The sequence below is a fragment of the Malania oleifera genome, chromosome 1, assembly GCF_029873635.1.
Source record: "Malania oleifera isolate guangnan ecotype guangnan chromosome 1, ASM2987363v1, whole genome shotgun sequence".
NCBI lineage: Eukaryota > Viridiplantae > Streptophyta > Magnoliopsida > Santalales > Ximeniaceae > Malania > Malania oleifera.
The window spans coordinates 151,408,016-151,420,362 of NC_080417.1; the positions used below are offsets into that span (position 1 = coordinate 151,408,016).

At 38.4% G+C, this 12,347-nt stretch overlaps 1 protein-coding gene and 1 long non-coding RNA gene across 3 annotated transcripts in view; both read left to right on the top strand.

The window, feature by feature from the left end:
- Positions 1–8,422, top strand: part of LOC131167145 (glycerophosphodiester phosphodiesterase GDPDL3-like) — a 30,873-nt gene extending 22,451 nt beyond the window's left edge. For both annotated transcript variants that reach the window (XM_058125964.1, XM_058125963.1), the window contains 2 exons: positions 6,709–7,195; positions 7,848–8,422. In XM_058125964.1, the coding sequence (XP_057981947.1) occupies positions 6,709–7,195; positions 7,848–8,149 (789 nt within the window). In that variant the 3' untranslated portion in view covers positions 8,150–8,422. The remainder of the gene's footprint in view (positions 1–6,708; positions 7,196–7,847) is intronic.
- A 420-nt stretch (positions 8,423–8,842) lies between these two features.
- Positions 8,843–9,772, top strand: LOC131167171 (uncharacterized). Its single transcript, XR_009140033.1, has 2 exons — positions 8,843–8,927; positions 9,040–9,772. It is a non-coding gene; the product is annotated as an uncharacterized LOC131167171 (long non-coding RNA).
- Positions 9,773–12,347: the final 2,575 nt, after the last annotated feature.

The following is a 12,347-nucleotide window of genomic DNA, read 5'->3' on the forward strand; positions in this document are numbered from 1 at the left end:
TAAATGCTTAAGCTTTTAGATAAAGTGGTAATCTAATAGAGAGCAACCGATAACAAGAAGTTTTTTGAAATGGCAACTGATAACAACGTTTTTTTGAAATGAAGTACCTCTTAAGAAATAAATAGGTAAAACACATATAATCCTCCAAAGGTGTTTGCAAATTTTCATATAGCCCCCTTAAGGTTTTGAACTACAATACCCACCTGGTGGGAATCACTCACTGCACTGAGGGAGAACGTTTTCTGCACTATAGGCATGGGCTTGATATAGGGTATGGTCTTTATCATTATCTAGGGTTTTATATGATTAAATTTGAAATATTTTAAAATTATGTTCTGGTCCAATTTTCAAAAATTTGATACCATGTTTCCTTAATTACGACTCGATATTAATTCCTAGATATTGTTTACTTATTTATTATGAGGAGAAAGCCTATACAGAGGATTGATGTCTAGCCATGAGAGGCATATTGGAATACTGAGCATTAAGTCCTAATTGAGTTTTCTCTTTATTTATTTATTTTTTATAATCTCTCTTTTAACTTCCTACCATTTTCTTGTATTTCGTGCATCCTTCTCTTGTCAATTGGTCAGCATCAATTTGGTATTGGAGCCTCATCTTGATCCCCATCACAGCTTAACCACAGCAACTATTCAGAGTCACCAGCCATCCTCTGCCTTTCAGTATCCATACCCTGCTGTCATTATTCTCCTCAACCATCGGTGCTTATCTTTCAAAATGGCCACTGCCCTAGCACCAGCAAAACAAAACCCTTCCCACCCGTTATTCATAAATCAATACCCCTTCTAAAACCCTTGCTGATCCCCAAGCTTCAACAGTTAACACATCCAATCCCTGATTCCTCTTCTTCAAACATGAAAAAGATTAAGATGAGAAATTTAAAGCAAATTAAATTGAAAAATTGAAAATGTTCCACCATTTTGTTTGGGGCTTATATTGCTTTGGAGGTTGGATATTTCTCCACTTCTACGACCATAAGAATGTCACTTTTCAAGCTAAAGAAATTCATTTAGTCCAATTCCTTGTAATAAAATTCTTGTTCAAGTTGTTTGGAGGACCAAATTATTGAGGTGAGGATAAGCACTCACTTTTAGTGTCATGACTATGTTGTTCAGTTGAGATGTGGATAAGCACTGCTGCCCACAATGCCAGATCTTTGTGTATGTTGCACAGTTGAGTATCATGACTAATTTATGAATTGTAAATGGTTACTGCAGAATTTCATGATCCAATATTGGACAAGAACCTTGAGAACAGTGACCTACATAGAAAAATGGATGCCCAACAAGTGAGTCATACTTCTTTTTAGGATGAGACTTTAGAATCATCTTCAATGGCCTTGGCAATTGTCAAAGCTTCTTAATTGGAGGTGTCTTAATCACCTTGACTTCAAAAGGCTTTTGAGACTTTAAAGCCTATAGGATGAGATGTCCACTGAAACACTTGTCAATGACTTCATCAATAATAGTTGTCAGCCCTTAATCTAAGGATTTATCCCCAATTCTATGCTTAAGAATTTGCTAATAATTCCTTGAAATGATTCTTTAGTCATGGAGCCTATTGTTCAGAGTCACCTTGAGATGATTTTTCCTCTACCAGTTGAATTTGTTAAGGATTCTTCAGCAATATGCTCTATTATTGAGAGACATTTTGATATGACTTCCCTTGAATTTGGGCTTCCATTACCCACTTCTTATCGCTACAGATGCTCCTTAACCAAATCTAATGGAACCTTTTATGTGATTCTTGAACATGGATTGAATGCACACCTAGTAGATCTAGATATTAAAGTTGATGTTTTGTTGGGTTAACTTGTTATTTCAAAAGAGGACATTTGAGCCTTCTAGGCTCCCTTACCAAATCAAATGAATTCTTTTGTCTAATTCTTGAACATGGATTGAAAATGCATTTTTGATTTTCACATTTGATTTGGATATTAAAGTTAATTGCATTGTTGGGAGGACATGTTCCTTTACAACAGAACATGGGAGCCTTCTATGTTTCTATTGTTGCTAGCAAGTAAAGTCACTAAGTTCAATTATGTTGGGGATGTGGTTCGTATTATGAATAGAACACATGCACCGGGAAAGCACCATGAAGTGAGGAACAAAGGAGAGGTTTGCAGGATGGCAGGATTGAGGGCAAACCGTCTACAGTTTCAGGCAGTGCTGCAAGGTATTCTTCTTGGCTTCAAACCGTCGACGGTTTAGCCTAAACCATCAACGGTTATGCTTGCGGACGTCGTGGATTTTTGAAGTAGAGATCAATAGATTGAGAGTTTTTGGAGGAATTTGCTCCGGGGGATCACTATAGAAGTGTTTTAGATATGCTAGAGGTCTTCTGTACGCATTAGGTTAGTATATAATCATTATTATGTAACCCTAGTTGGGTAAGCTTCACGTAAGCTTCACAAGCTTGGTGTAAGCTTCATTGTGATGGTGAAAATAGCCGTTGCTCCCGTGGACGTAGGTAAATTGTCGAACCATGTAAATTCTTGTGTCTTTGATTGTTACTTTCGTTTATTCTTATTGTTGAGTGGTTTCTTGTTTAGTAGTTCATCATCGAGTGCTTGCTTGCTTGTTCCATTGATTGTTTTGTGAGAGTTCGTGTGAGGTCTTCTGCTACGCACACTCGGCACCAACAATTGGTATCAGAGAGCCTGGTTGTCTGGAACAACAATTGGTATCAGAGCTATTAGTTCGTAATGGTTGGGATTTCTTCTGCAAGGTTGGAGGTTGGTAAGTTTGATGGAACGGGGAATTTCGGGCTTTGGCAGAGGAGGGTGATGGACTTGGTAATGTAGCAAGGGATGGTGAAGGGTCTATACAAAAAGAAGCCGAAAGGCATGGACGACGCAAATTGGAAGGAGTTGGAAGCGAAAGTTGTGTCCACTATCAGGTTATGTCTAGCCAATGACGTGTTGTATCACGTCATGGATGAGAAATCGCCGGTAGCCATTTGGCTAAAACTGGAGCGGCGTACATGTCCAAGTCATTGAGGAACAAGTTGTATGTCAAGAAAAAATTATATTGGCTTAAGATGGTAGAGGTTTTGGACCTGACTTAAACACGTTTGATCAGATCATTAGTGATTTAGGACGAGTTGATGTGAAGTTTGAGGGAGAGGACAAAACATTGATGTTGCTGAATTCTCTACATATGTTGCCTAGATACGAGAATCTAGTTACGACGCTGACTTGTGGGGAAGAAACCCTGGACTTGGAGGATATCATGAGTGCATTGTTGGGGTTCCATCAGAGGAAGAAGGCCAGCGATGAGGGTTCACATGGTGAAGGGCTCGTGGCAAAGGGTAATCAGGATCATGAGAGAGGCAAGTTGTGGAGCGGATTGAGTGGTAATAAAACTTAGTCGCAGTCCAGGAGGAGGAAGGACATTTGCTATTTTTAGTGCGGGAAACTAGGGCACATAAAACCAGAGTGTTCGGAGTGGGAGAAGGGGAAAGCAAAAACTCAAGAGGGTTTGTCAAAATCTGCTAATGTAGTGGAAGAATGAGGCTTGGGGAGCAGTGATTGTGAAATGCGTTCTGTTTCATCAGGTTCAGGTCTCACGGGTTCTTGGATCCTAGACTCAAGATGTTTTTTTCACATGATGCCTAATAAAGTCTGGTTCACCACTTACAGATTGATGAGTTTTGATGGGAAACAATGTGGTCTGCAAAGTTGTCAGAATGGGAGATATCAAGATCAAGATATATGATGGTGTGGTAAAGACATTATGTGGGGTAAGGCATGTACCTAATCTACAGAAGAATGTGATATTATTAGGCTCTTTTGATTGTAATGGGTATAGTTACAAGTCTGAAGGAGAGAAAATGATAGTGTGTGAAGGCGCTTTGATGGTGATGAACGGACAAAGGATAGCAGGGAATCTCTATGCACTGCAGGGTAACACAGTTGTAGGTGGAGCTGCAATTGAGAATTCTAAATCAGATAATATCATTTTGTGTAAAAAACCACACACAAAATGGAGGGTATTCTTAACTACATTGTTATGGATGTTTGGGAACCGGTGAGGGTAGCATCACGGGTTGGACATGGGTACTTCGTGAGGTTATCACGAAAGGTCAGGGGATGTCTCATTCGGCACAAGTTGGAAATGTTTGCCAGGTGTAACTTGTGGTTGACGTGGAGTACCAGACTGGGAGAGAGTTCCTCAGGTCAGATATTGGAGTTGAGTACGCTGGTGTTTAAGGAGTTTTGTGAGCAGGGTATGGTGTCTACAGGACTTGCAAGGAACTTCTCGATGAATTGAGCGAGTATGGCTTGTTTCTCGGTTAATCGATCGCCGAAGGTATCACTTGATGGGAGAGTTGCAGGATAGGCTTGGACATGTTATGCGGTAGACTCCTTTGATTTGAGAGAGAGTGGAGGTCCAACCATGCACGTTTCTAGTGAGGTGGGATCTAGCCTTAGTGTGATGTCCAGACGGTACATCTTTCTGCTATATAAGAAAGATGGGTTCAATTTGGGATATCCAATGGCAAATAGGGTGGCGATTGGTGGAGACATGGTTTTAGGTGTTAAAAGTCATGAGACATCGTACTCAAGAAGATGAAGAGAAATGTGTGCTAGAAAGTTGTAGTAGCAGCAATGAGTATGTTGTGCAGGTGGAGTTGAAGACTGGATAGAAGTGCAGGGAATTCTAACTCAGGAGACTTGCAGTATTACTGGATAAACTGGAGCAGAAAGGAGATTGTGATGCGAGTGGAGTTACAGACTCAGGACAAAGATGACATTGGTCATAATGCAGGGAGTTCTAGCTCGGGAGACTAGGAGGATCACAATGGGCTCAGAGGCACACTATCAGGCCACCGCCCAGGTATAAATATTTGATGTCTTATGCATCCATTACTACCAGGAAGGATTTTACTACCTTTCAAGAGGCAGTGCACGACCAAGAGAATGGTAGGTGGATAGGTGTCATGGTGAAGGAGATGGAGTTACTGTATAAAAATCAAATGTGGGGAAGAGGGAGATAGGATGTAAGTGGGCAATTATTCTTTTGTTTTATGTGAGTGATATGCATATTGTTGGGAAGGTTTCGAATGAGGAAAATCAGTCGGGGACTCTGTTGAGAAAGAAAGTTGACATGAGGGTTTTGGGTGTTACCAAGAGTATTCTTGGGTTGGAGATTCGCAAGTATAAAGATATAAGGAGATTGGGATTATTTTAGGGAGACTTTGTGGTCATAACTACATGGAGATTGGTGTTATCTCAGGATGATTGTGTGGACAAAACTACAGGAAGATTGTGGTTATCTCAGGGTGATTTTTTGGATTAGGTGTTGGAGAGATTTAGCATAGTTAATGTTAAACTGGTCACCGGTACACCGTTGGCGAATCTAAGTAAACAGTCTACTGCTCAGTACTCAAGGACGGATGGTGATGTTCGGAACGTGTCAAAGGTTTCCTACGCCAATGCAATGGGGTACTTCAGTAGGCAACAAAGTGATTCGTTAGTTGTGAGGTTCGTGGATGGAGATTACATAGGGGACTTGGATGACAGGAGGCCTACCATAGGATATGTTGTGGGAAGGCTTAAGTGTTGGAAATCTAGGGTACAATCTCAGGTCACACTAGTTATAGTTGGATCAGAGTACTTGGCAGTGGCTGAGGCGGCCAAGGCAGTTTTGTGGTTTAAAGGATCGTTCAAGGAGCTGGGTGTTCAGTTTGGTGGAATTCCTGTTACCACAATCAAGTTCAAGCGTGACTTGGACTTAGTTTACGTCTCCAGGTGTTAGATGGGAGGTTGTCCCAATCTACTGGCCTTGGTGGAGCAGCGAGAGTTATGTTTTCGGATTTCTCCTAAGTGGTGAATATTCGCCAAAGTGGAGATTGTTGGGGATGTGGCTCATATTCTGAGTGGAATTCATGCACTGGGAAAGCACCGTGAAGCTAGGAACAAAGGAGAGGTTTGTAGAATGGCAGGATTTAGGGCAAATCATCGACAGTTTGGGTGTAACCGTCGACGGTTTCAGGTAGTGCTGTAGGGTATTCTTCTTGGCATCTCTTCCATCTAGATTTTGCAGCCCCTCGGACCCATTTCATTCATGCAGAAATAGATGGTGGTCAATACCAAATATTTTGTACTTCAAAATGGTTGAGAAAGCTTCCGTAACCAGGGCTTACTTGGTCTGTAGTTCAAAACAGGATTAGTACCAGTCACTTGTTTCAGTATAGAAGATCCAATCAGCATTATCCCAGATCCTTTGCTTCCAAAGTGATGAGTCAACTGCACATTTGCTTCTCAGTTGTTCCATTTCTTGATGCATTTGTAGTACGTTCTTCAGTATATTGAGGGAGCATTGGGTGTGCATTTTGCATTGGAAGATTTTATTCTTCTGAAGTTTCAGTCCCATCATGATTAGCATGGAATCAAATTCAAATTTTATCTTCACACAAGTGCTCTATTTTTGGTTTATTTATAGGGGTATGACTGGTTTGGTGTAGTTTCATTTTTTCTTTTCTTCTTACTTAGGAGGATACCTTCTCTCTCATTACTTGTATCTTCCTGCTTTCTTAATAATATTTCTTCTTTCATAAAAGAAATGGTGGAGAATTGTTGTAGGTATGATTTGTGCAGCTTCTCGCTGGTGATGATTTTTTTCCTTCTTATCTTGACTTCTTTTTCTGCAATGATGACCATTTATTCTGTTTCTTACTGTTCAGAATGCAGCTTACCTTGCAGAGAAGCACAGACTAGGTATGATTGATGCAGTTCTTGATGCCTTGAGAAATTCTAGTTATGGTAATTCAACAGCCAATAAGGAAGTAATGATCCAGTCCACTGACAGTTCTGTCCTCAAAGAATTCAAAAAGAGAACAAATTATGAGCTCGTGTACCAAATTGATGAAGATATTAGTGACATTGACAATTCAGCTCTTGGGAACATCAAGAAGTTCGCTAGTGCAGTTGTTATCAGCAAGGGCTCTGTCTTTCCTACAATTGAGGCCTTCTTTACTGGTGTCACAAATGTCGTATCAAAGCTCCACTCTTTTAAACTCAGTTGTTTTCTAGGAAACTTCAATAATGAGTTCGTATCTCAAGCGTGGGACTGTTTTTCTGATTCAACTGTGGAGATAAACTCTTATGTCATGGGAGCTGGAATTGACGGTGTCATCACAGAGTTCCCTAAGACCGCAGTTTTATACAAAAGTAAGCGCCTACTTTAATTAAATGTTTTTTTTATTTTTTGTAAATAAGAAAACTTTATTGAGAGAATAGAGAGAACAAAGATAAATAGAAAATATATCTCAAGAAGAAAGCGGTCCAATCTGGCTGAAAATCTGAGAAACAAATCTCATTAAAACAACCAAAACAAAAAGCCTATGAAGAAGCAAGGAAGAAAATTCTGTCTTGAAGCAAATGAAGAGGCATGGCTCGACCACTGACAAGTGCAAGTGTCCTCTCTCAACCATTCTTTTTGGCTTTTATTGATTTATTTATTTTTATGAGTCTTCAGCTTCTTGATGAATAAAAACTTTTTCTAGAGGTTATCAAAATGTTGGTCTAATTTTGGTGGACACGAATCCTGTAGGGTTCTTTTATGAATGCTGCTTTAATAAACTGAATCTAATCTTAGTTCATATGTATAATTTCTGGAACACAAGTCAACTGCAGCAGAAATTTTGGAAATGCAGACCTGTTGCTTATGGACATAAATCTACTGAATAATAATGTACAACTAGCAACCATTGTTTTCTGCACACCTCCTCTGGGACAAATTTGAAATGAGTTTAGTTTCTCAGTATGGCTATATTATTTATATTTTTTGAATCTCAGTTAATGGAATTTTGACCTAACGTAGGGAATCGTTGTTTACGACTGGGCAATGAAATTCCAATTTACATGAGACCTTCTCAACCTGGTGGTCTCTTCCAACTTATTCCTACTCAAGATTTGCCCCCAGCTGCTGCTCCATTACCAGCCTTGACAGATTTTGATGTATTGGAGTCACCTTTGCCCTCTGTTTCGGCGAAGAGCCCATCCTCCAGCCCTAACAGGACTGAAGCAGCTGCTCCGAACTCTCCAAATGGGCAGCCTAATATTGCTTCCTGCCTCTTGTTGTCGGGTCTGGCTATGCTCATGGTGACAGCTCTTCTATATTGAGACACTTGCATAGGCACATATGACACTTTGCTTCCTTTGTTTTTCCATCTCAATCATTGCTTTGATTAACATTTTTCCCTATACTGCAGAGATTTTTTTTCCACTCTTATATACAGTCGTAAACCTTATTCTTCCTGATGTATAAAAAAAAACTCCTGAGTACATTATGGATTCTTTTTAGTTGAGCATTATTTTCTTGTAAACGCTGCTGTAATTTTTGAATGTGAGATTGTTTTGGTCGGATAATCCACAGAGAAAGGGCTATTGGTCTTATTGATGTTGTGTGGACTGCTATTTTTTTTTTCCCAACTTTCTAACCCTCAATATAAAATGGTGGTGAATGTTGAATTTATTATTACTAGTCTCTAAAATATGCAAGTGGAATCCGTCATCCTAGTTCAAGCTTTGACCTGATGTGAGCAGCCTCTATTCCCACTTTTACTGCTGATCTGATTCCTAGATTTTGATTAGCCTGCGTTAGACACAAGCATTTGACTGAAAAAAGGATTGAATCTTGATGTGCTTCTCCATGGAGAGCGACAACAGCAGGCACCAGAGCTGTAGTCTGAAAAATGGTTAAAAGCATGAAAATGAACTTGTTTATTGTCATTCTTTTGTATGCGAACGTATAAACAATGTGGGTCACTTGGTTAAATCAATTCACAGTTCAGGCACCTTCCATGCCTACTTGCAGGTTTCGCTCACAGAATGGAAGATGGGCAAGGGAAATGAAGGGTAAAGGGGAGGAACCGAAGCAGTTACCTTCTGAAAGTGAAAGGTAAGAAATGATTGCCGTGGCCAAAATTTGTGGGGTTATATCCTAATCCCCCATTAATCGGTTGATGGTGAATAAAACACTTAACCACTCATAAATTATTGGCTTGTTTCAGGTGAAGATAATGTTTTGATTGTTCCACGATAGGATCCGTTCAAGAAAGGATTATATATCAATCTTCATCCACGACATCGAGCACTATAGAAGAGATGAACTGGTGCAATCTTGTTAACAAAAGCATCCGAAACAGAATTTAAAGAAATATTTCTAGGATAAAAAAAAAAGGTATCCCCATCTGCTCTTAATCTAGCTAGTAATACCCGAAAGCACTCAAACCTTGTAATTCAAGCAGGGGGGAGAAAGTCTTCTTGTTTTCTCATTAACCCATTTCACATTTCCTTGTTCCTGAAATGGGTTGGATTGGCTTCGTTCAACTCGTAAAACAACAAAATCCTTATTGTTCGTTTGCAGGGAGACTCCCCAAGTTCACGTCATAAATGGTAAGTTTTCCAACGCCAAAGGCACTACAAGCTCGAAGCTCGCAGATAATCTGCAGTACTGCAGTGGAAGTGTTCCATGTGAAAATATTGAGCTCGACAACATCAACGACTGAATTCACATTGATGATGGAGAACCTACAACTTCCTCCTGTTCTATCATCCACAGCATCACTCCTGGCCAAATGAATCTTGCCTCTTGCGAAGCTTGATCTTATTTACTAACCACATTATGCTAACTAACAGTAACAATACCAAATAAGTCTCAAAATAAAGCACAGTCACTTCATGCTGGATGAATTTGTTTTTTTGGTTTTAAGTGTTCGCATGGATAGAAGGTTTTAATCAAAAGTAAACTTGTTTTCACGAGGACCACAACTCATCATATAATGGGTACCATTTGCATGAACATCTTTATGTAAGTTGATCTCCTCATTTGATTTAATCTCTCTTGTTAATGTTGAGAAAAATTATATATGCGCGAACAATTCTCACAAGTAAATCAATAGAGTAATGCATGTTGGGAATAAATAACAAATTCCCGAAACCTGTGAGAAACAAAATAGAGAAAATAACGCCAAAGAAAAATCAATCACACGCATAAGATAATATTTACGTGGTTCGACAATTTTGCCAACTTCCACGGAGTTGCAGGGATTTCAATATTATCAGGAAAAAAACACAGAGAGTGCGGCGATACAATGCTCTCCCTCTCGCTCTCTCGCAGGTACAACCACGCCAACCCTAATCACCCGAAAGCAATTCTTTTATATGTTGTGCCTAGGGTTCTGTTCCGAATAGGCTCCAAAATTTTCCCGGGGGCGTTGCCCTCGAACCCTCACGAGTACGGCTTGTACCGCTTAGTCCATGAGCGCTGCAGCTTGGGCCTTACGGCCTAAGCCTTCGCTCCATGGACTAAGCCTTAGGATAGAAATCTCTAATTAAATAGGGGTCGAATTGGCATCCAAATTAAAACACAACTAAGCTCCACAAAAGCCCAACAATGCAAATAACAAATAACATAAGACACAAAATTTAACGTGATTTCCTCAAATATTGAGGTATGTCCACGGGGCACGGCAATCCAAATCCACTATCACCAAAATGTGTACAAAGTGGGTACAAAAGGCACGAGTCTTACAAATACACAATAATGTATAAACAAATATAGCAAGATGAAATGACCTCACCCAAATGATGTGAACAAAGCTCCAAGAAAACCAACCAGCCAAAGTAGAGTACAATCAGAGAAATACCAATATGTTGTAAATAATACATTGTCAGAGTAGAGAAGAGCAGCAACCTGCAGCAGAGAAGACGACCCGCACTGGCTGCAGGCGTGGGCGTGAGGAGCTATGAGGTTTTGTGTGAGTAGAAAAAATCCAGAATGGAGAGGCTATTATGACTACCTAAGTGAAGACCTTGTCTACTGCAGGAAAAATGGAGAAGGAGATGAAGGGGCAGCCGGCTATTACTACGCGTGAAGTTGCTTTGGAATTTTAAAAAGAATGCTTCAAACAAAATATTAAAGAAGGAGCCTTTTCAAGGCATTGGGCCCCACAAGGAGAGAAACCCAACAAATCTCCCCTTCCCGACTTATGGGGATGACTCCACCAATTCGGCCAAAACTCTACACTTCACATGCTTGTTTCTAGACAATGCTTTTGTTGTCATATCTAAACCATTATCACCGGTGTGAATTTTGTCAAATTCCAACAATTTCTTATCCAACGCACAGGGTCGGCTCTTCACAATATAGGGTCCTAGGCGGATGATTTAATCAAGGACCCTTAATATTTTTTTTAATTTTTATTTTTATTTAAAATTAATTTTTCTAACTTTTTGATATGCAAAATCACTAATTAAAGTTTTATATTCAAGATTTTCAAGTATTTCTTTTTCTATTGATAACATAGCCAATCTATTTAATCTTTCTTGTGACATAGTTGATCGCAAATAATTTTTTATAAGTTTAAGTTTTGGAAAACTTCTTTCTACAGAAGCTACTGTCACAGGTATCGTTAATAAAATTCTATAAGTAATAAATGCATTTGGAAAACAATCTACATTTTTTATAAATTTTAATGTTTCAATTGATGTACTCGTTTCTTCCAAACTTTCTTTTAAAATTCTCAATTCTGAAAATAAATCAAAACCATTAGTATCTGAATGTGTTCCACATTTTAAAATATTCTTAAATGTCAAACATTTTTGTTTCAAATTATTCTCATCTAATGATTTTAATATTTTTAAATCATATAAAAAACCAAAAATATTCTCAAATGTTTGAAATTGTTCAAATCTACTCTCAAATCAAATAATAGTTTGATCTATTATGTACAAGAAAAAATTAATCCTAAAAGATTCTTGAGCTGAGTGTGTTGTATCATCATTAGCATTCTCATCAAATTGTTCTTTTCCTATTAATTACATGTTTTTTTACGAAATATAGGTTCAATATTCATTTCAAGTGCAATCTCTTTTGCTGAAATCATAAAAGATATAAATTCATTCTCCCTATAATTTTTTTAAAAAATAATAAGACCTTTTAATTGATTAATAGTGACATCAATACACATATCTTTTGATTGTAAATTTTTACTAACACAATTAACAACAAATAGTATGTCATACCAAATAATCATTCCTAGTAAGAATTCAAAATTTTTCATTTCATAAGTTGCTATATAATAAGATTCACTCTTTGTTTTTGGATCATCACTAGTTTTTTCTAATTGAAGTAAAGCATCTCTAATTTGAGAAACTTGAAACCTTATTACCTTAACACTCTCTATTCGACTTTCCCAACGTGTTTGTGATAATGATTTTATAGTTAAATTTGGTACATATTCGGTTAAAATTTTCCATCGTTTCGTAGAAGAAGAAAATAATGTATATATTCGTTGTACTACTTTAAAAAAAGTTA